This window comes from Styela clava, chromosome 3 (genome assembly GCF_964204865.1).
Source record: "Styela clava chromosome 3, kaStyClav1.hap1.2, whole genome shotgun sequence".
In the NCBI taxonomy this organism is placed as follows: Eukaryota; Metazoa; Chordata; class Ascidiacea; order Stolidobranchia; family Styelidae; genus Styela; species Styela clava.
The window spans coordinates 261157-284214 of record NC_135252.1 but is presented as its reverse complement, the minus strand read 5'-3'; the positions used below and the strand labels follow the sequence as shown (position 1 = coordinate 284214).

Genomic DNA, 23058 nt, shown 5'->3' with positions numbered 1-23058 from the left:
GAGCAGTTGGCCGAGGCGAGGGAGACAGGGCAGCGGATCGAGATAGGGCAGTGGGTCGCGAATTTGAGTTTGAATGGCTGTATAACTTCACTGGCTCTAAAGTCTAAACCAGAGGTCGGCAAACTTTTGTCGTTCGCGGGCTAAAATTAAAGGTTGCAAGTCATTGGCGGGCATCACGATTTTAGAAAGTCAAAAACCAAAGTAATGGCCAATGAATCACATTTTTTCACCAAGAAATTTCAAGCAGTGCAGCGACTGATCATTTGAATATTTTCAGCGTCATTAAACCATTTGCGCTCAGCGTCAACTTTGTTACGTTCTGTTGCCATTTCTCTAATGATAATCAATTATAGGCTCATTAAACGAGTGATTGTGAATTATATACTTGTTAGGTTATAGTATAATTTAGTTTCTCAAAACAAATTTTGTCACGTAAAGAATATATATATTCGTCAATAAAGCTGTTTTGTTAATATAATTCAGTGAAGCTTCGCGGGCCGTAGTTTGCCGACCCCTGATCTAAACCCTTCAATGAAAGTTTGATCATTTAACTGAGTCAGCCGATATTTGTTCCATCACTGCATCTAGAAATCACTGATACATTTATGCATAGACCGAATTCGATATGAAGATATCAAATATAATTGGCTTCATAACTGCAAACTCTCCCTTAACAACGAAACATTGCGATAATCCTAAGTGCTGAAAGAGCAACTCAAAAATACGATTTCAATCCATTCATTGCTCGTAGACGGTTTAACAAGTTTTTCATGATTGCCGTAGTATAGTATATTAGTCAATTCAAGAGCAACGATGAACACAATTGAATTCATATGACAAGACATTTCAAATTCTTGGGTCGGCCATGGATTGAGGGATGAGTGTTGCTCGGGAATTTTCTATTCTGAACCCCCTCCCCTTTAGAACACCATGGCTGCTGCGCCCTTAGTTATAGATAATGTTATATTTGAATCACTACAACATTTCGACACCACCGTCGTCAAATTTTATTAGTGACGTTAATGCTTAACCAAGTCAGTTTTTTAAGTGAACGAATAGCTCGCGGAGCCCTGAGGCTCCGTACGAAGCACTTATAGCAGTGGGGATCAACGCCCGACAAAAGACTCATCTTCTCACCCTCATCGAATAGAAATACATACTCAAACAATACATATAAGCGGAATAACAGCGAATAATGTATAAAGATTGGTTTCACGTGTATCTTACAGCAAAGCATCCAAAATTCATTAAAAAACCAATACATTTTTCCCGCCTATCAGCGTTTCCATACATAAAATACAAATACAGATCATGGCTACTGGCTAGAGGTAGAAAGATATCTTCGAGTTGCCGTCTCCCAAATTAAACCTCGATTTGATATGTTGTGTATCATACACAAAGCTTATAATTTGCATTAGTCATAATAAACGCTATTATTTACAATTTTATGTGATAAGTTTCATATAATTTCGTGCAAGAAAAATGCTAGTGTCGACAATAGTCTTAAAATCGATTAATTACATGTTTACCAAATGCCTGGGTCGCGAGAAGTTAGAAAATTATTTTTTGGGTCGCGCTAAAAAGTAGTTGCGGACCCCTGCTGTAGACTACCGTAACCAGTTCACCACGCTCAGCAGACGTAGCCGCGCCCACTTTTTCTACTTTTGGCTGTAACATTATCTGGTGGGGTTTGAACAGTATAGTGCATCCGGTTTCATCGAGATTGTAAATGTCTCCGGGATGGAAATCGTCCACATCCATGACCTGTGCTAAGTTGTCAAAACATTCACCAACTGTGTGACGATTAAATGCAGTCGCCCGTCCGAGTGAAGTTGCCTCGGGAGTACGTATGGAAATATTTTTTCCTTTTTTAAACCTTAGCCACCATGCTCTTAAATTTCATATTATGTGATATATCACTTTTTCAATCTGAAATGTTGTGTACTATGAATAACGCTCAAAGCCCATTGTATTAACCCGTCTGCCCTACACATCACACTTAATTAAAGTAATAATTACATAGTATCAGTATCGGCAATATCGGCCTTTTTGTAATATCGGTATCGGATTTTTTAGTTGATATCGGTATCGGCGTCAAAAGTGGTATCGGTACATCTCTAGTATTTTCCGCTGTGAAAATAAAATTGTAGATCACCGTGTATACTCTAATTCCTAATTACTCTTACATCTTGCTTTGCCATTGTCATGATGAAAACGGGATGAAACTGCGACATCCGAGATGGAGACTATTCGTTCACGAACAACAAATGAAGAGGATTACCCCATGGATTATTTCAATCTAATATGAACGATATCGAATTCAGACAAATATTAACCAATAACTGTAAAGTAGAGTAAGTGGTATACGTGTCTGGCACTTTATCCAATTTACATTGAACAGTTAAGAATAAAACCCAGCAATGTCATAAATTATTTAGACGGGAGAATGTCATAACTTATCATAAGTATTCATTCATATTTAACAACTTGTATGTAAGTAATAAGCGAGCACGCCAGATAATCTGATTTTATTCTTACTGTCTCAGATTAGTGTTGCGAGCCTGGGAAATTCCGAGCCCGGGTTTCCGGCTTTTTTTCTATCCTGATCCAGGGATTGTTTTGAATATAATCTCGGAATGTAGCTATTTCAGTTCGGAGATCACGCACCGGAAACAATGCCATCGGTCGAACCAAGTTGCAAAATGTTAAACTTCCATGAAACCCATTGCACATGTCGCACTGACCCCTTACACATATCAATTCGTAGCCTACAAAAATCCCCCTTCAAATGGACACCAAGAGGTATGGCTTTTCTCGAATATCGGAAAAAATCGTTTATTGATCAAGATATCGATCAGTTTGGACGCATTGTAAGTCGTCATAAAATTGCCTATTTAGCGATAAATATACTCCAAAGATTGCTCTGTATTGGAGTATTAAACCATGAAAAAATTAAAATGCTGAACATTTGATCCAAAAAGATAGCAGCCACGGCGAAGACACTCAAATGACGTTGGCGCAAGAGTTTCATGCTTTCGTTGCCCCATCGATGGTTGCACGCAATAAAAACGAAGAGGGATGAAAGTGTGCTTATAGAGGTCGAATAGCGTTGGTTGATAAATAAATGCTGCTATATGAGACAAGCAGGTAGAGGCCAGAAAACATGGAAAAGTAGTACGACGCACTAAAAACTACCAAACCTACGTCAGTTGAGGCTGAGCATACATTTTCAGCTCTTGAATTTTTTGCCAACAAAATCAGAAATCCTCTTAATGCTGACACTTTCGTTTCGCTCATGTTTTTGCGTCAGTTTCATAAGAAATAAACATGGCTGCTTATAATATATATGTGTGCCTGTGTTTGTGTTTCTTAATTTAAATAATCCTGGGATTCGATGTTGAAAATCCCAGGAAATCTTGAGTTCGGGATTTCAGATCTGGTCCCGAATAACAACCCTATCTCAGATTCACAGATCTACGTTCAGCCAGAATCAACGAAATATTACGTTTTGAACTTTACACGAAAGTGAAAATTACCTGTATTTATGAATGAAGTCAAATATAATTTAACAGATGTTTTTGTTTAAAAACCTGTAGAAAATTACACACATTTTATTGACTTGGTGGGCTCAATCATAAATGACAGTTTCAACGTTTTTGAGTTAATGATAAAATATTTCTAAAATTATTGATTCATTGACATACAAAATATTCAAGTAGAAATCTATATCAATTTAGATGTGCTTTCCGCGGTAATTGTTTTCAACCTGGGACCTTTGGCAGGGTCAGCCTTAAGCCACCGCAACTTATACTGCCGCAGTGGGTCCCACAAACTTATAGGACCCGATCAATCTAGGTGTAAAGTTTAACAATTATAAATAACGAGAATATCGATCGGAGACCGAAGACTTATCGATCGATTTGTTCATGCGCTCTTACTCCATAGTGACACCATGTGTCCCGTCACTAATTAATTATTAACTCGCTAATTATGATTTGTCCGAAATCAATAGGCTTTTGGTCCGAGATATGATGAATGCACATGCAAAATTTGGAGCAGATTCAACCTCGCTTTCGTGAGATATCGCGTGTATCTAACAGACGAACAAACAAACAGACAAATAAGTACCTATCAACATACTTACCGATCAAGATCGATAAGTAATAATCATGCATAGGCAATGTATTCACACCGTCGTTATTTTCTTAATTTTCATCAAAGAGAAAACCTTTCAATGTTAAAAAAGAAATTACAGAAATATGAAGGATCAATGGGATAGTTCTATATGTCTAGCAGTTTCGAACCCTAAAATAGTCTATGTTTGTTCGTTTTTGAGTCTATGCTCCAGTATTGTTTTCCGTCAAAAAGATTTTCTGAAAAACTCTCTTCTCTTTCTGGTTACTTAATTGTTCGTTTTGCCGTAACCAGTATCCGCTCTTGCAAGTTGAAAGAATATGAATTTAGTTGCAATAATGTGTTTCAACTATTTCGAATATTACTGAATCTTTGTTATCGTAGAGATGGGAAATTAGTGGCCAAACCACCGTGATAATCGCACATTTATGAATGAAATTTAATTTCGTGTTAAAATGGGCATTGTATGAAGACTTGATTGAACAAGTTTTCAGCATGATCAATGGACGTGATTTTTAAACTCTATGGCTAAGGAAACTGAGAGTTAATAGGCTTATCCAGATTCTTCCTACGGCAAAGGAATTTGCTGGAAGGAAGATATGGTGCAATCTTCCCAGCCAAATGTTGAAGAAAAAGCCAATATCAGATGACGAATCTGTGGGGAAATGTTGAAGATGACTATAGAACAAATTGCTTCTATAGAATTGTTGACATGACAATGCAGCTGGGGATTAAACAGCTAAAGTGTTATCAGCTAAACGTGACTGAGCGCGACGTATGTGGATAAGAGAATTTTGACAAAAATTCTTATGACTTTGATACACGCAAGACTCGTATAGCAAAACTATTTTATTCGTGATTTTTGTCCTTAAATATAAGATATTAAAATGTACAATTTATTCTATAGTATTAAATCTCAATTCTATAGTACAAAATCTCAATATTCAGACTGGGCCCCGCGCAAACCATTCAGCATGTTACCCCTCAATAGCTTAGACCGACCCTAACCTTGAGCATGTTTTGTGTTCCGCTCAGATAATACATATATCAGATCATTTAGTTTGGAGAAGGTGTCCTAGCGGTTGCAATACCGATTTATTATAATACACATAAGCAACTCTATTGCCACAAAGAAATCCGTTTGGGCCTCCTCGTCATTACTTAACTTACACACGCTAAAAATTTTTTTGTCAAACGTATCAAGTATCCTGCCTGGTAAGGTTACTTGATGCGCAGTGGTAGTTTTGTTAATACACTTTGCATAAAGTCTCTCAAAATCAGGCAATTACTCCAAGAATGAAATAAAACGACGCACAATTATCACATATTACCTGTTTCAGAAGAACGAGAAACAAAGTTTCACCAGGAACGGCGACGAAACGAAATTAAACGTAATGCAAAATACAAGAGATAAAATGAACAAATAGCTCATTTAAAGAAATGGTTTGCTGGATTGGGGCAGACAACCTCTATTGTCGAGGGAAATCTATTTTAATACAGAGGTGTGTTCCTTTTTCTTCGGGAGCACTTGGCCTTTCTTTGTGGAGCTTTTGGGATTTTTTTGAATCTCCCTCGGCAATACGTACGATGAGCATGTATTTGATAGGCCTTAATTTGGGTTGCTAATTTTCTGGAACTAAAATGCTAATTCATTAACCCTCGGTATAGAAAGGCAAAGATTTTCTGCACTACAGCCTGGTGCCAATGGTTTCGTGCACTTTGAGGACTGTTTTGGTTCATTACGATCAACGCCAACGACTTCTCGGTCCGTCAAAGTTGCAGCTGCAAAATCTGCATCAGTGAAAATAGCGCGATTGTAAGGGTGCGATTGTATCATCCCGAACTCGTGTATGCCAATTCTATGAATTTGATTTGTTCACACTGCTATCAACAACACAGCCTAACTGTCACCAACCAGTACACTTTGAACTGATCATTTGTTGAATGACGATGGAGTATGCTTTGAAAAAATATACGATTACCAGTTCGATTCCGTGTAATTATCAGGATAAAAGAGACGCTTGGATCCACCCTCGAATGAGGTTGCCTCTTGCATATCAGTGAAAGCTCATACAAGGGCTTGTTTGTGGTACACATACTACGTTCCGGTATCCGCCATCTTGGTTCACATACTTCGGGAGTACCCATTTATTGACACGAATGAATTACATAATCAATTGTAATTTGAATTAAAAAAAGAAACAAAAAAGAAATGCTCCTTGCCGATTTTCTAATAGAAGCTTGAAGCGATATTTTATGAAGTATTTCAATAAAAAGTTGATAAGTTTAATATTAAAAATATATACATCGCTTTCTCATATTTTCTCAAAATCCTTAAACCTTTGATTCGGCTTGGGGGATGCTTACATAGAGCGTAACCGACTCTGATGAAAGGATAAATTGTTATTATCTATTTGCCAAAACTCTTGATTTTAAGTCAATACTTTATTATACATATACATCTGGTTTAACGAAGTGCGACAACCCGTATTTTTATCTTTTGAAGGACATTGTTCGATCTCACTGCTGTGGCACTGTCGATTTGTCTTTTAGCAACCCGGTGGGCAGGACTGGGGGTTGCGGCTGTTGTTGTTTAGTTGGATTTTTAGTGTTTTGGTTTTTTCTTGTGTCTGTTAAATTACTGTTAGTTCTTGAGTAGGGTACCCAGTGTTGTCTTTTTTAGTTTTATGGTTAATAGTTTTGGATATTTTAATGTTGGTCAATGGGATGATATTACTGTTTGAGTGTAGTGCAATTGTAGTTGTTTTGATGGTGTGTAATAGGTTGTACTACGGAATTGGTTATTTTCAGTGCTGTTCAAGTGTTATATATGTATTTTTGTTATTTTCGTTGTGCACTTTCTGTTCCATTGATTTCATTGGAGTATTTGGTTGTTTGGAGTATTAAGTTTAATAGTTAATAAATACTAAATAGAATAAATACCACTAATTGAAGTGAGTGAACTGGGAAAATTCATATATAGACTGACGGTACGCTACAGAAGCAATAAATTCTTACTCACATTCCCTCTCTTTAAGTATATACTGTAGCATTTTTAACAAGAGAGCAATGCTCAAATATATAGACACAAAGGCCAATTTTATCTACAACATCATTAAAATAATATATATATCCCGGACGAAGCTGTCGCAGTGACGTAATTTTTTAATGACTTAGTCAGGTGGGGCCAGGAATGAGATATAAAAAGTTGCCATGCCAGGCTTAACTTTTACATATTTATCTCGGAGAGAAGAAAGTCAATGAGACTGTATAATCATAGGGTGACCCACGGCCTCTCGTCCGGTTATCAGTCAATGTCGGGTATGGCAATGTTTACATCTATTTTATTCCTAATATCATGAATAGTTGAGGATTTACAACGCGCATAGCGTTAATAAATTTAAACATAATTCTTTAAAGGTGTTCTGTAAGTTGTTTGAACTAACTTGCATCTGTTCGAATGATTTGAATAACAGACTGGTCGAGAGCTTGATGATACAAGTTCAGAAGTTTGGGTAAATACATGAAATAGGAAAATGTTTTGCTGGTCGACAATGCAACTAGTAGTAAATATTAGGGAAGATTGATCTGAATAGACCAGTGCTCGTCAACCTTTTTTGGAGTGGTACATCCTTTTCACTCTTTCTTAAAATCTGGTACACCCCGCCCATCCTACATTTTTAATACGTAAATAATGTTTAGAAGTTATATATATATATGTTTATGTCGACGTAATAGTTCATCATTTAGTTAATGTGAACGTTGTTCTTGGAATACATCATCTAGTTGTACAGAGCGAGATTATAATCTTGTTTCCAGTGCCCCTCTCATTAGTGTATCGACTACCTTGATTGAATTTTTTTGGGGGTTAAATTTCAATGATTGCAGAAAACATTTGTTTGTAAATGTATGACATTCGTACGAAAACGGTGAAAGCGTTTTGTGCAATTGATTGCGATACTTGGGAACTTCTAGTAGTGCTGCCCAAATTCGTTGTAGTTTTTATTCGTTTTGTACTCTGCATTTTGTACCGGATCTGATCGTAGTTCAAGCAGTTCGCCAGTGAGGTGGGCATTAGCAACCTCTGCACTTGCGAATGGCTGGACGGGCCATATTGGAGAACCAAGATTCTGATATTCAACAACCGTAAAATAGCTTCGAAGTTGAGCTGCAGCACGTCAATATGCTTGTTATATGTACAATTGACGAGAGATGTACGGTTGTATCGGTATCGGGTATGGGAAATATCAGCCAAATTTTTGGTATCGGTAGTGTATAGGTATCGGCTAAATGTAGACCGATATTTCCGTTATATTAAGCTTTTTAATCTGATTCAGATTGTTTTTAAAAATAAAATAAGTTAGAGAACTGAGGTTGAAATTATTTTTTGCGTGAAGCGATCATGTTCGCGGTATTTATCTCATTAAAAATATATTGTAGATCACCGTGTATACTCTAGTTCAGGGTGGTCCAAGGTTGTCGGCTCCGCGGGTCACAAAATCATTTTTGCATTGTTCGCGGGCCACAATAGTGCCAAGAATAGGTAAACAGTGCAATACAAAACGAATGCTTTTATTGTGCAAACACATAGCTATCAGACATAGCCATCCCAGGCTAATAGAATCTACATTCTATTTTTAGTTTTCTATGATGCCTACATCGTAAGCATATATTCCCGGCCAAAAAGATAGAAAGCCAGATAATAATTTAGACTGCCAAGCGCATCACTCAACTTTGCTAGTTACCTCAGCTAGCCATAACACTAGTCAGTTTAATGACATTAGTGATGTAACAATATGTCAAAAGATTTTCTGATTAATTTTATTACAAAACAACACGGAATGCGTTTTTTTTATTACTCTCCGAATGTGACGCGGGCCACAGATAACGAATCGGCGAGGATGTGGATTAAACAGCACTTGAATACGTTATTCCACAATGTCACATAGAATGAATGTGAAATTTTTTTTGACATGCTTCCCATTATCTTTAAAACTAAATTAAAATATCACCCGAGAACTGTATCTATTTTTAACCCAAGAAAAGAAGCATAGTACGGAACAAAAACACCCATTGTTCAATCGAACCGGACCTTACTAATGTCTTTTAGATTTTTTGCAATAACTTTGACTTGCCGTGTCGTAGAAAACAGTGATTCCCAACCGCAGATTACTGCCGGTCTACCGGAAATTTTGTTATTTCGACATTTTCTGCCTATATTACTGTTTGGTTGAATAAAATACAAAGTTATATGAGTATGTTATATAATTTGTTTCTGTCGTTAAGATCTTAAAAATGGGGTATTGATTGTCCGTTGGCGTCTCGTCCGACGAGGAATCACACTTTTCCCTTCCGATCAATCGCGAAATCGTTCCATGATTCTAGCAAATTTCTAAAGTCTAAAAGTCGAGAAATTGTTTCGGTTCACATCGTCCGAATAAAACATTGTTACATAAGTATCGTCGTATTTAGACAACAAAATAATTGGACCTTAAAATAAGAAAACATGTGAAACATGCCCTCCTCCATTCAAATTTCCTTTGTACAAAACGTCGAGTATATTTTTAAACTATTCACCTGTAAATGTTCTTCATAGAACTACGTTTGGTACCAAGAAAAAGTATATTTTCATTTATAAACCAAGCAAGACTAATAATTTTTTTTTTTTTTGGAATTTATTTTAAGCACTGTCGCAGGTGTTAAATTGTGCAAGTTTTAGAACTTGGCATTGATTGATTTCTGATTTCGAGTTTGATAGAGGCAATTTTTGCAAACTTCCGGCACAACCCTACTGAAGTGTTTGTTTTTCATTGAGTAAATATTTGATGACCTCATGATTAATTTTGTTTTGGATTTGTTACTGACACGTAGAACTCCGGCACTGTCTTTAGAAACAAACCCATATCAACTTCCTATAACAAAAAATGCACTCATCAATTTTGAGAAGCATTCTGCTCCGCAAAGAAAATAACAAACGTTTTCATTGGTAAACATGTATAATCACTCAATATATCAAAAATCATAACTTCATAAGTAATCACACAAAAGTTGAGACTCATTACATGGTTTTTCTATTTCAAACTTTTGTATTATTTTACTTTTGAATCAACAGAGAAATCTACAATATTTTAACACCGAGCTGAAATTGACAAAATAAATATTAATATTTCGAAATATTCTCACCAATTCTCAGAGGATCTATTGCTTTCTCACAAAATATTACGATTCATCAACTCTGTCTATATCTACACGTTTCGTCACAGACCCCGACGTTTTGTTATTATTCCGAATCCTCGATATATATATTTTATACGATGACGAAGATTATCAACTTTATTGTTAATTGTTTTTTTAAAAGACAAATAAAATAATTGCTACAACTTCAATTTCATTTTATGAGTCGGAATCTTGCTATTAGTTTTAAAAATAAAACACAGCTGAATTGTGATTTCAAATATTGCTGATCAAAAGATATCTTGAAAACTAACGGCCATCGAATGTCTAATTTGGGTTAGGAAAACAGACAGATCGCAATCGAGAAAACTCATTTCAAAATTTTTCCTTTCGATAACCAGCGCACTTCGGCGTAAGCCTCAAATCATTTGCTTTAATGTCTTTGCTAATTTCTGAAAATATTCTGTGCTTCTTGGAATATGCGACTGAACAAAATTAATACCTTTTATGATGTCACCGAGAACAATATCCAAATCACTTGTCTCACCCTTTTTATAGACTTTAGTTAGATCTTTTACGTCTTACGAGTACAACAAGAGCCTCTGGATATACCGGTATGTATCCTTAACAAGGTATTGAACTGCTACTAAAGGGTATAATGACGTTACACTTATGACAAGAAGATTACAGAAAATCGAAAAATGCCGTACATAAGTTTAAATGTATAGGTTTGATAGATATTACATACCATTGCCAATTTTAGCGTTTTTAATGCATAAATATGATGAAGATATATTGAATAAAATATTGACACCCACCAACGCAGCTTTGGAGCAAGCTGCTGCAAGCGCTACTGATGAAAAGGGTTCGATGCTAATAAACATGCTAATAAACAAAATTTTGCAACTTTGGAGCGTTTTGGGGTCGTTTAATAACAGTATCAATTGCCTTGAAATTTTCAGTGATCAAAGTGATGGCGCCGGCGCGAATGAATTTTCTTCCAAAACTTACACGACAATTATCACAGGTAAGCTACTGATTTTTGAAGCAAATTGAAAAAGTTGCATAATTTGGTGTAAAAACGACCAAAACTTAATTCTTAGATGACGATTCGCTAACGAAGCTGACACAATGCCAGTATCCATCGGACATGGGAAACTTCATTGGCGTTGAAATCAACGCACAAATCAAAAAAATTATAATAGACGCAGGCCCGTGTCGACCCCGAGGGCCTTTCCCGAAGAATACACAGCGGAAAAAAAGGGGGGTTTTCGTATCATATTACACAAAACAAACAAAGAGAAAAGATTTGAGTTTTTCTGATATTTGTACAGCCTTGGTGATCATTCTAACGTTGCCCGTAACTACCTCAACTGCCGAGAGTTCGTTTTCGAAACAGAAATTAATAAAAAATTATCTCAGGAGCGCGATGTCGCAGGAAAGGCTCTGTGAACTGGCGCTGCTGAGTATTGAATCTGAACGCTCGACCCAAATTGATATGACGAAGATGGTGGATGAGTTTGCTAACGCGAAAGCGCAAATTTTAGGTTACCATTGCCTTCTTATACCGACATGTTATGCTTTTTGACGAAATAAAAAAATAGTAATTTTCTACTTTGAAATTTTGTTTTTGATAAATGAAAATTAACGATATCCCCCGAAAATAAGCCCTAGTGTTATTTTTCAAAAAAAAATGAAATAAGACACTGTCTTATTTTCGGGGAAACACGGTATGTAAATCCTATCCGTCGATCGCTATGGAAATACACTACACCCAACCCCCGTAATTTAACAATACCGGTACATTTAGAAATATAAGTAAGTATAAGTTTATTCCGACTCCATAATCAGCAATAGACGATAAAATAATTGATAAAAACTAAATAAATAAAACTGATTATAGAATCGGGAAAGCAAACGAAAACTCAAGTAAGGTTATTTTAGGTGGGAAGGTATTGATAAAAGAAGTATTACGTGTTCGCTCACTCAAATAAAATAAATAAAAGTAATAGTGTTTTAGCGATAACGACAATCTTCAACTCACTGAAAATTTAGGACAACATAAAAAAGAACACTACCAACAACATCATAATAACAAAACGATCCATTGGCCCATTTTGTGTCCAACAAACAAGTTAAAATCGGTTTTGAAACGTCAAGGAAACGTCGCCGCGTCAAAACGTAGAGATTACGTTCGCTCGACTGACTGTAGTCACGTGATACATCGGTTAAAAACGCATGTACGACTTCAACATCTCATTACGGCGGGTTGCCTGGGTGCGTTCGGTTGTGTCAGCGTTAGCAGTTGAGGGAGTGTTTTCGTTCGTTTAATTAATGTTGTATCAATGGAGAGGTTTATCTGCACAAGCGGTTCCATAATTGTGAGTATACGCTTCGGGCTCTCTATATAAGTTTTTTTTTCATAATACAGATCAGATAGGCGATTTGTAACTGTAATCAGGCGCTTACATTTTCGAGAGAGGAATTGGAGGGGCGTGGCCCTGGTCACGACCACACTGGAACGAGATTTACTTCACACATCTGTTTGGCCGATTGCGCCGTCAATCATGCGATTGCAATATCACGTAAACAATGGCCAAATCAAGGAATATTGCCTCGCAATGATTTACATGTGTTAATGGTGCTTAGGTTAGTTTAATGCTTGGCACATCATTGACCTATCACATAGCAAAAATTGGAATTATTAAGTTGATAAGAAATTATGTGTGGAAAACAGTTTAATTATATGTCTGTTTGCTAGTTCAATTAATCAAAAATTAATCTTGTTATTTTTATTTTCATTCACTTTCATCAAATATCTGTCTAATAAATTTAGATATAGGCCTATGGTCATTCTATGAAGAACAAAGCCAGGGAGGATCCATAAAAATCATAAATGTTTTTTAGTTAGTCCATTTGAAATGATCCAGCTCTTATTCATTTTTGGTATTTTATTGTTTGAAAACATGGAAGGGTTGCATATAATTCGATATTATTTAATAGGCCTATTTGACTATGCACATCTGGGAAATTCCGGGGAACTAAGAACAAACTAGCAAAAAATAAAAGTGCTCAATATTGTTTTTTTACAGGTTCTAGCTTCTATCCATTATCTTTCAATTACATGCATCATGAATCATTTTGTATCACAAACTTCATTAATGAATTTACAGTCTGCAAAAATAAAGACCATCATTTTAGACAAATAACATAAATTTGTCTTTACTGTGCGAACTTAGAGACACTATTGACTAGTGCATCTCATCCTAATCAGAATATATTCTAGATCTGCATCCAAAAATACTCTGTATACTGGTATAACAGAACTTCATAAAACGACTGATCGTTTCAATTAGCAATGGCAACTGTGCAAACATTATCTCCTTCATCAGAAGGAAGGTGCATTTTACAATTGTCCAATACTGATACCATTATCACAAATGAAGAAGACTTTCTGAAAAATGACAATGGCATAAATTTTTCAAGTGCCCCTGAATTTGTTGAAAGTGAGGAAAATGTTAATCAAATTCATCAGGCGGGAAATAGAGGTAGAGCAAGAAGACGCAAGAGAAGGAACAGTTTTAATGAACATTCTAATATGGGTAAGACAATTTTTATAAACATGCTTATATCAATCAGATAAAGAAATAAAAATATTTCATAAGTGTGTATAGGACTGGTCAAAGTATTCAAATAGCAAATCTTATATTATGATGTTCGAATGGCACTTTACTATTCATGTACCATGTGTACCATCACTTTGCTTGGGACAAGGAACTCTCATGTTGCAAAATCGATGGCCTGGAATTGTACGAGAATTTACCCACGGCTTTCACAAACAGACAGAAACGACAAATTTGTATAATCACAAATTCAATATCTTTGCGTTGAGATGTTTTTTGCTTTCTTTTTTCGCAATTGTATCATTTTCAATCGTTTATTTTGCTAATAAAATGTTAAAATGACATTCTCAAGAGACCATGCATGTCGGAAAAGGAAATTTAGGTCATCAGAAGATGTGAGTTATATAAATAGCATCAATTTGAAAATGGCAACTCAGATTTTTAAAAAGCATCACTTCTAGCCTAGATAAGGCCATATCCCTCTAAATTGACTTTCTATTAGCTTGGCATGTATTTTCAGTGATCTATTCCTCCCTTACAAAGTAATGTTTTGAAAATGTAAACATTCACTTGGCCATGCATGGTGGTAAAATTGTAAACAATAGGAGACGATGTAATGAATCTTGAATATTCTTGTAACAATGCCCATTGGCTCGTTTACGACTTGTTGCGCCCAGCCTATCATCATCGTAAATGATACATTATTTCTACATTTTGAAGCTTTTGTGCAGTAATATTTAGGGCGTGACCTAATCGAAATAGGCTAGTTAATTGTTGAATTTTCAAATTTCGTAAATAAAATTGTGAATTTCTTGGTAACGATTTTAGCTGTAATAATGATCTTAACCCTCAATAGACACAAAAGCACTTACCGGTAATAACTTCATCTCGCCCAATGACCACATAGAAATCCCTATTATTTACTATTTTAAATCAAAGCAACATTCAGGATTCTAGTATCACAGCTTTGCAGAGTTATCTATTTGATACAAAAATAAGACAGACATCATAGAAAAGCATACATCAGTCAATTATCGTCCTCATAAATATCTGCAATCCGGTGTCGATAATGATAACATTGTTATCTTAAAACTAGGACAGTTAATTTACAAACAGTGTGTCCTTTCGATATCATGCCCTGATGAAGTTTTTCTGTATAGAAATTCGAAACGTCGGCAAATTACATCGTTTTGTGCTAACACCGGTTGTGCTTCATTTATTATCAACATGAGTTTACCTGGTGGCAATCACGCACAGTGATAGGGAGGTCAAAGCCGACACGAATGATCATAATAAAATTAATCAGGTCCTGAAATAACACCTCAATCTGTCATCAATATGAACACACGTATAAATATTATATACATCGTATAAATATTCAAAATATAAAAAGAATTAATACTAAAAAGAGAAATGGCTGGAATATATCTTATCAAATTTACGTTTTCGGTCGTTAAATCAAACGGGATAAATATAATCAGCGGTTATGTCAAAATTAACCAGTATAAAATCAACGTTGTCATTGAATTTGCAATGTTTACATTATTTAATTTTAAAAGGGAGTATGGACCTCTGACGTTCTGGATTCCTATTGTGTATTAAAAATATTCGTTATTCGAAAAAAAAATATTCGAATTGTTTGATTCGAAAAAGCTATTTGATTTTGCCCACCCCTACTTATGTATTTGTATAAGCTTTGTTGTTTTTTATGTAACATTTCTTATATCTCAGTGATTTGAAATAGACAGACAACAGACTATCTTTCAAATTGTATTAGTGGTACTTTGGATCTGTAGCAGAATATGCGGAATTGACTATTTCTTTGCTCAGGGATAGAAAACTGATAGACTTGAGATAATGAGGATACATGTTTAAAAAAGATATCTTTAACTTTATAGGTAGCAGCTGCAATCATCAAAACGGGAAACGTCGCAGAGGAAATTGCAATCATCATAATCATCACAAAAGGCAATTGAACGCCGGTGGAAGAATCATCCTTCCTAATAAGTTCTTGTTGGGTGGTAATATAGCAGATCCTTTAAATCTCAATTCAATGATGGATGAAAATGTCTGCCGTGCTCTCAATGCTGTTACACCTGCCTCTTCGCCACTTCCTCCAAGAAATTCAACAGTTGATATTGTGATGCCAACTGATGTTACAGATCCTTTAGGACTCAATGTTACCAGCTTTGGAACAGCAACTATTGTTCCTGGAGAAATATCCAAACAAAAAGGCAAGAAAAAGCGCCGCCGCAAAAGTCATGCAACAAAGCAGCAAGAACACCGACAAAATTCAGACGCAACATCGAATAGTGATGATCAGAAAGATATAGGAGGCAAAACGCCGCCTACTGATCTAACTACATATATCAAAGAGGAAACTTCAAAAAAGACGGATGGACGAATTAAGAAAAAACAACATTCTCCACCCGAAGTTAATACTCTGAATTTGCCTGCAACACAGGTATAAACTTATCAAAGTTATATATTTTTCAAAAATTTGTATAAATTTTTTGCATAGATATTTGTCAGATGATGGCCCAGATACATAATTCTGTTGTGTTCTCAGTAATAAATAACAGCACTCATTTATTTTGATGCAACTCTAATAAACGTAATGTCAAAATTATTATTTTCTTTGAGATCAAGTGTGATGCACACTCACAGTATACGAAATATTTATATACCGGTAGTTGTTATACAGTTATTGAGTAGGCCTATCATAATTATGATTTTATGCAATTTACATCATTGTTTAGATAACAGTAAATATATTAAGATCAATAATTAGAGTTAAGAGATAAATTGACTATAATATTTGATTTGCAATCAAAATTACTCCAATCATATAATATTTCCTATTTCTTTTTTTGATTTCACCTCACAGGCTCATATTAGAGACCCAATTGTGTCCCCTGTTGTTCCACAAGACACACGCCGCTTTCGATCGACCATCAGTCATAAAAATAGAAGACAGCGCAGATCTGGTTTCGGGAAGCCGTCTACAAGTGATGCTGGAATGCAAACGGACTCCTCTGTTATATTAGAAGAACATCTAAGATGCGGAAGTGAAAAAATTCCAGACAGAAATATTTTTTCCCCACCAAAAAGAAGAAGAACTGTCAGTGAGAATTTTATACCTGCATTATATTGGAATGATGATGATGGAAAAGGAGTCAGGATAAGAAGTTTCCATCACAGTCCAGTCAAGAAAGACTTCACAAAAGACTTCAAAGCTTTGTTGGTGAAACCGATATGTGGAAGGTTAGCTGAAGAGGAAGCAAATGCTGGTAAAAGTCCAGCTCAGAACTACATGAACAAAGAAATTAGATATGAACAGGAAAAGGACCAGACTGCAATTCAAACTTCAAACATCACAAGTAAAAAACAAAGCAATTATGAGCCAAATCAAAATTTCACCAACCATAAAACTCACAACAACGAGGGAATGTCAAGTCAAAGTAATAATAAAAAGCCAAGCAAGAGACCGCAAACTGCACATTTCCAATATGGAAACTACAACAAGTATTATGGGTATAGAAATCCAGAGAAGTTCAAGGACATCAGAATGGAAAATTTGAAAAAGGACTGGTTCAAAGGTGAGAAATGATTTGGGTTCTGTTAGTTTGGTATTAATGAAGAACGGGTTTGTCATCAAATTTTTAATAATGAGATTCCATGGTAATTGTGTTGCATGAACTTTGCTTGACTCAATATTATTAAAAGTGGCAGTAAAATAACCACTAATAACACAGCTGAAGTATATTAGTAGTGAACCAAACTGTATTATCCCTCATCTGTTTTTCTTTTTTTACTCCCTGTATTGAATCCTGAATCCTATCTCAACTGTTCAACTATTATTAAAATGACTACTTCAAGCAAGTACAATATTAGCTAGTAAAAAAAAAATTCTAAGTGTATTTATGCATTCGGCATTTCTTAAATTAACATAGGAGCTTGATTTTTTTGTATTATGTTACCTATTTGTTTTAGATAACCTCTACCATAAAATAATTTGCATTTTTGGTGTTTAGATAAAGATGTCCTGGATATCGGTTGTAATGCTGGCCATCTGACTCTTCTGATTGCTCGTGATTATGAGCCTCGAAAAATTGTTGGGATCGATATTGATGACAGTCTGATAAGAACAGCAAGAAATAACATTCGACATTATGCGAGTGCCCGAAAGAGGTTTGTATTTCCATCTCCATAAGCGTTTAGATGAGCATATATATATGGGGTTGAGGATATTCATTCATTCATGTTGGCATTTATTAATAACACAGGCAGCAATTGATAGGATACGATTGATTAAAACTTTCTGATTTTTGTAAGCAAATAGAGAGAGTTAGAAATATAGATTTGAACTAAACTAACATAAAATGTTTAGCTATCAACCATGATCCCAATGCCATTTGAACATGAATGACATTTTATCCATTCCAATTTAATTTGAAACAAACAGTCCACACTTTATATTCAAAATTTTCATTTGTTCATTCCACATCCCAGTTTGAAAAGCTGTGCAATATATTCAACTTGAACTCAATAATCTTCAAGTAACTACCGATTTGAGGTACTCGTTACTGAGTTGTACACAAAAATATCTCTACTAACGTGTTGTTTACAAATACATTATGACATAACAATACAATTATACCATGACAATCACCCATATCACAACGAAACATGGGTAGTAGAACACCAATCCCGAACGAATTATTGTCGACTATCGAGGTATCACTGTATTCATTCTTCACAACAACATATTTGACAAAATTAAAACTAGTTCATGGTGTGTGACGTGTTATTTAATGTGCAGCTTGTGTCATAACTGAAATATACTTTGCAGTCCCAGATGACATTTGGGTTGGAAATGGCTGATTTAGAATACTCTATGAATGTAATAATTTTGATGGAAGGGAGTGTTTCGATACATAAGATATTTTTCATCTTAAAATAGATTCGCAGTCATTCATTCATGAATTGAGTCATTGTTGTTACTATTAGGTTGAACAAGTGAGTGGTAATTCATTTGCATTATACTATTTTTCACAAACTGCCTTGCTTTATTGAATTAAAAACACGCCCATAAATATTGAATGTCAAATACCAATAATAACATATATCACATTTCTTTCCAGCTCCACAAAGTTTCCTTCATCTATGGCTATTAGTTTTGGTCCACTAGCGTGTCCACCTATTGAAACTGGTAAAGATGAAACAACGGCTGCTTTTCCAAACAATATTAATTTTTTTCAAGTAAGTTGAATTTTTTTTACATTCATTTAAGTCAAATTCTTTTATATGAAGTTCTTAGATGATAAGTATAATATGGCATTGATTCAGCAATCAGAAATTTGAAAGATTCAAGACTTTTACAGTAAATCAAAGGTGAATAATAGGCAATAAAATATGATCAAATTCAATGATTTTTTTGTCTTTTCCTTTCTGACCTACGCAATGCCCGCAAACAAGATTCTAGTATTGCATAATGCGTGCTGAATATTTACAACGGTTATAAATCATGGTGTTGTCTCTGTTGGTGAGGTGGGGTCTATAAGGGAAATTTACAAAGTAACATTTGCCCAACGGACTGGATCTGAAAAGAATTTATTTTTCCAGGGAAATTATATCCCACAAAAAGATGAATTTCTTCGTTTTCAAGAACCCGAATATGATGTTGTCATGTGCATGAGTGTTTCCAAGTGGGTACATTTAAATTGGGGAGATGAAGGATTAATTCGAATGTTTAAAAGGTATTTTGGACTTCTAATGTTATATATTTGACAATTTCTTTTATACAATGAAAATAAGTGTGAACATTTTCCTCTTCAATAACATAATTGTCCTGTTTGTGTGTTATTTTAATTGAGTAGTTATGGGTTTGCACGCTTTATCTTATAATTTTATAGTATTGGTCAATTTAATGTAATTTTTCTTCTACAGTGACACATTTTTAATTAAGTGACATTTTTTACAGATACATTTTTTTCATATTAATTTACATCCCTGTTAGTGAAAGTGATTTAAGAGTCTTGCTGTATTTTTATTGATTCTATAAATAACTTTGAACCATGTTTAACTTAATATAAGAATGTTAAGTGTATTATGTCAACTAAGGTAATAGAAATAGATAAAAAAAAAATGACACTCTAATACAAACAATAATAAAATATTTGCCATTCTGTATACTCTGATGAAAAGTGGATATAGATTAATTTATCAATCATCAGAATTCATATGCAAATCGATGCAGGTTTATAAAAATAATAATACACTGAGACGTTATGATAACTATTGGTTTGATTGATTGTTATTTCAAATCTAGTTATCCATTTGATTTGTTTTGTATCCAAAATATAGCAATTTACACTGCCTGTGAATGTTTTTGTTAGCTTGTTTAGGATTTATGAGTTTTGCACTTTTTGTAGAGTTTTCAAGCAACTTCGTGCGGGAGGAATGTTTATTCTCGAACCACAACAATGGAACTCTTATAAAAGCAAAAGAAAACTTTCGGTTGGTGGTGTTTTATATTTCTTTATAACTAATGTTGTTCATCTAAAATGTAGTACTTGTTTGACCCTTATCCATAATTGCACGAATAAATTCAAATATTTTATTTCAAATGACCCTGATATCATTTTTCTACCTGTTCTCCCCTGAATTATACTTAACCACATGCTTTGAATATTTCCTATGACATTTTCCGGAGTTTCTTATATTGTTTAATATTATCCCACTGTTTTTTTTTCTATCATGTTATTTTGAACAAGACTATACATAAGATATCTATAGTATTTTTGAGTGGATCATTGTTGCCTCCATCTCAGAGTAGAGGTAGGTATGGGGTTTGAACTAATGGGCCAACAGATTACAAAAGACTTGATTTGAGTTTTAATACATCATCAAAGTAATCACCATCACAGTACTAGTTATATTCAGGAATGACTTGTGTACGATACACTATGTACAGCGATGGTTGTTTTGTGTGTGTTATTTTTCGATTCTATCAAATTATTTAAATTTATCAGGAGAAGCTAAATGAAAATTTCAAGTCAATCAAGCTGTTTCCAGAATCATTTCCAAACTTGCTGCTTAAAGAAATTGGATTTGAAAAAGTAGATCATCTCAATTTGCAAGCTCGAAACAAGAATGCTGGTAAGATTTATATGCTTTTATACTGAAACTGCACTTTGATGTTTAACCAATTATTTTTCAATTAAATATTTGTTTCATGCTTTATGGATTTGCAATACTTCAGAAAAATACGCATCCATTAATACAGAAATATTTTCCATTTTATTCATATATATATTTCTTTAAATTTAAACCGGTGCTGAAAACATTTATGAATGGGTCCTTCAAGCGAGCATAGAACCAAATTTGAACTGCATGATATTTATTCTTTTTCTGGCCACTATTCAACTTTAATACAACGTAGGGTGAGTCTGTGTTAGGATTGGATTTACATATTTATCCCGGGGAGAATCATAATACATCTATCGGCTTGTTGCAATTACTATTTTTCTCATTTCAGGTTTTCAAAGACCAATACAAGTTTATTACAAACCTGAATGAACAAATAATGATATGCTTGAAGATTCACAGCATTAACTTTCAAAGAGTTTCTGAACAATTCTGTTTTGCTTTCAATAACTTCACCAGAATGTTCCCCATATTCCATTTAATTGTGTATAATGCGCTATGTATTTCAACTGTACTTTTGTTCTTGTCACAGTGTTCTGACAATATTTTATCCTGTTCAGAGAGTGGTGGCATAGGTGGCTGGTGTGTGTATCAACAGTAGATAGAGAAATTGCTTTGGTGTATATATATATATATCTAACTCCTTGCTTTTTGGTTAAATTGCAGAGTTGTTGTTGAATTTGTTGGAAGTCTGCTTTGAGTTTTAAATAAGATATAGTTCATGGGTGGGAACTGCGACTCCTGCTACTATTTCAACAGGGGCACCCATATTCAATGAGTATACAATATGTCAAAATCATTCCACAATGATGATCTGATTAGTAAAAATCTATACTCCGCTATTTGAAACATTAGTTTAATGCTGATGATAGAATACATGAAACCGTGTTGTTGAATATTGCATAATGCAAACATATTCTGATTCTGTTGTTGAGCGATGTTTTGTGCTGTATTTTGGAATATAAAGTTGTTGTGTTTGGCATATCAGCAATATCGAGAATTATCTGAGCTCCCTCACCAATGTTGTAAATATGACCGCTTGCTGCCTTGGTTATCGAATGAATTAGTATGGTATATCCAGAGACTGTGGCAAAATTTGTCTGTGGAGTACAAATGGTCACATCAAGATTAATTTGTATTTGCTTGTTTTATTAAGGTGTCCTTGTTTTATTGATGCTATATTGTTTGGTTTTCCAACCTCTTTTTTTCAGTTCTTTCTCAATGTACATAATGTAAATGTATTGTGTCAACTGTCAACAATTTATTGTGCTCGCTACAACTTTTATATATGCCGTTCTAGTGTTGGGTGCCACACCATGTTATACTTTATATTATTACCTTATTTTACCTGTCACTCGTGGTATTGCTTTTTCCTGAAAATTTATTTTATTATGAAAACAAAAAGACCAAAAAAATAGTGAAAAAAAGTTAAAATTGCCCGAATGAGGGGTATGTGACATGGTTTTTGAATTCAAAAAGTTTTTGAGTTCAAAAGAAGAATGGCACTTATAACTGAATGGTATAGATAAAAATACTCGTTTACACTAAATTTAAAACTCATTAGACTCACACTTCGGGGTTTTGAAAATAGATGAAAACAGTGTTGTGAGTTACTCAAAGCTTCTCATTGTGCTAACATATCAAGTCATGGTTTTGCTCCTTACAATTTATTGCATGAATATTATTATCAAGTTTGGTTTTAAATTGTTATGAACTGTTGTTTTTCAAGTACCGATATTCTGTTCAATATGTTACATTTTGGAGAGTCTTCCGAACTGATGTTGCAAGATTGTGATACAATAAAAAGAGATTGTGGCATATGTTTGTGATCGGGCCCAGTATAAGGGGTTGCTTATCAGCTGCATGCAATGGTTTTTTAGTCCTGATTTGTCGACTCCTACACAACGATAATTTTATT

At 34.7% G+C, this 23058-nt stretch overlaps 1 protein-coding gene across 1 annotated transcript; it reads left to right on the top strand.

The window, feature by feature from the left end:
• The first annotated feature begins 12669 nt into the window (after positions 1–12669).
• On the top strand, positions 12670–22958 carry LOC120342063 (7SK snRNA methylphosphate capping enzyme-like). The gene is made up of 10 exons (XM_039410733.2): positions 12670–12689; positions 13401–13910; positions 15830–16395; positions 16819–17530; positions 17966–18122; positions 19076–19193; positions 19557–19690; positions 20366–20450; positions 20966–21092; positions 21472–22958. Exons 2-10 carry the CDS (start codon positions 13667–13669, stop codon positions 21510–21512), a joined length of 2184 nt encoding a protein of 727 aa, XP_039266667.2. The 5' UTR covers positions 12670–12689; positions 13401–13666; the 3' UTR covers positions 21513–22958.
• The last annotated feature ends 100 nt before the right edge of the window (positions 22959–23058 follow it).

Coding starts and splice junctions, on each gene's coding strand:
- LOC120342063 (XM_039410733.2), top strand. CDS start 13,667: ATGGCAACTGTGCAAACATTATCTCCTTCATCAGAAGGAAGGTGCATT. Junction 18,123..19,075: donor TATGCGAGTGCCCGAAAGAG/GTTTGTATTTCC, acceptor ATTTCTTTCCAG/CTCCACAAAGTTTCCTTCAT. Junction 21,093..21,471: donor AGCTCGAAACAAGAATGCTG/GTAAGATTTATA, acceptor TTCTCATTTCAG/GTTTTCAAAGACCAATACAA.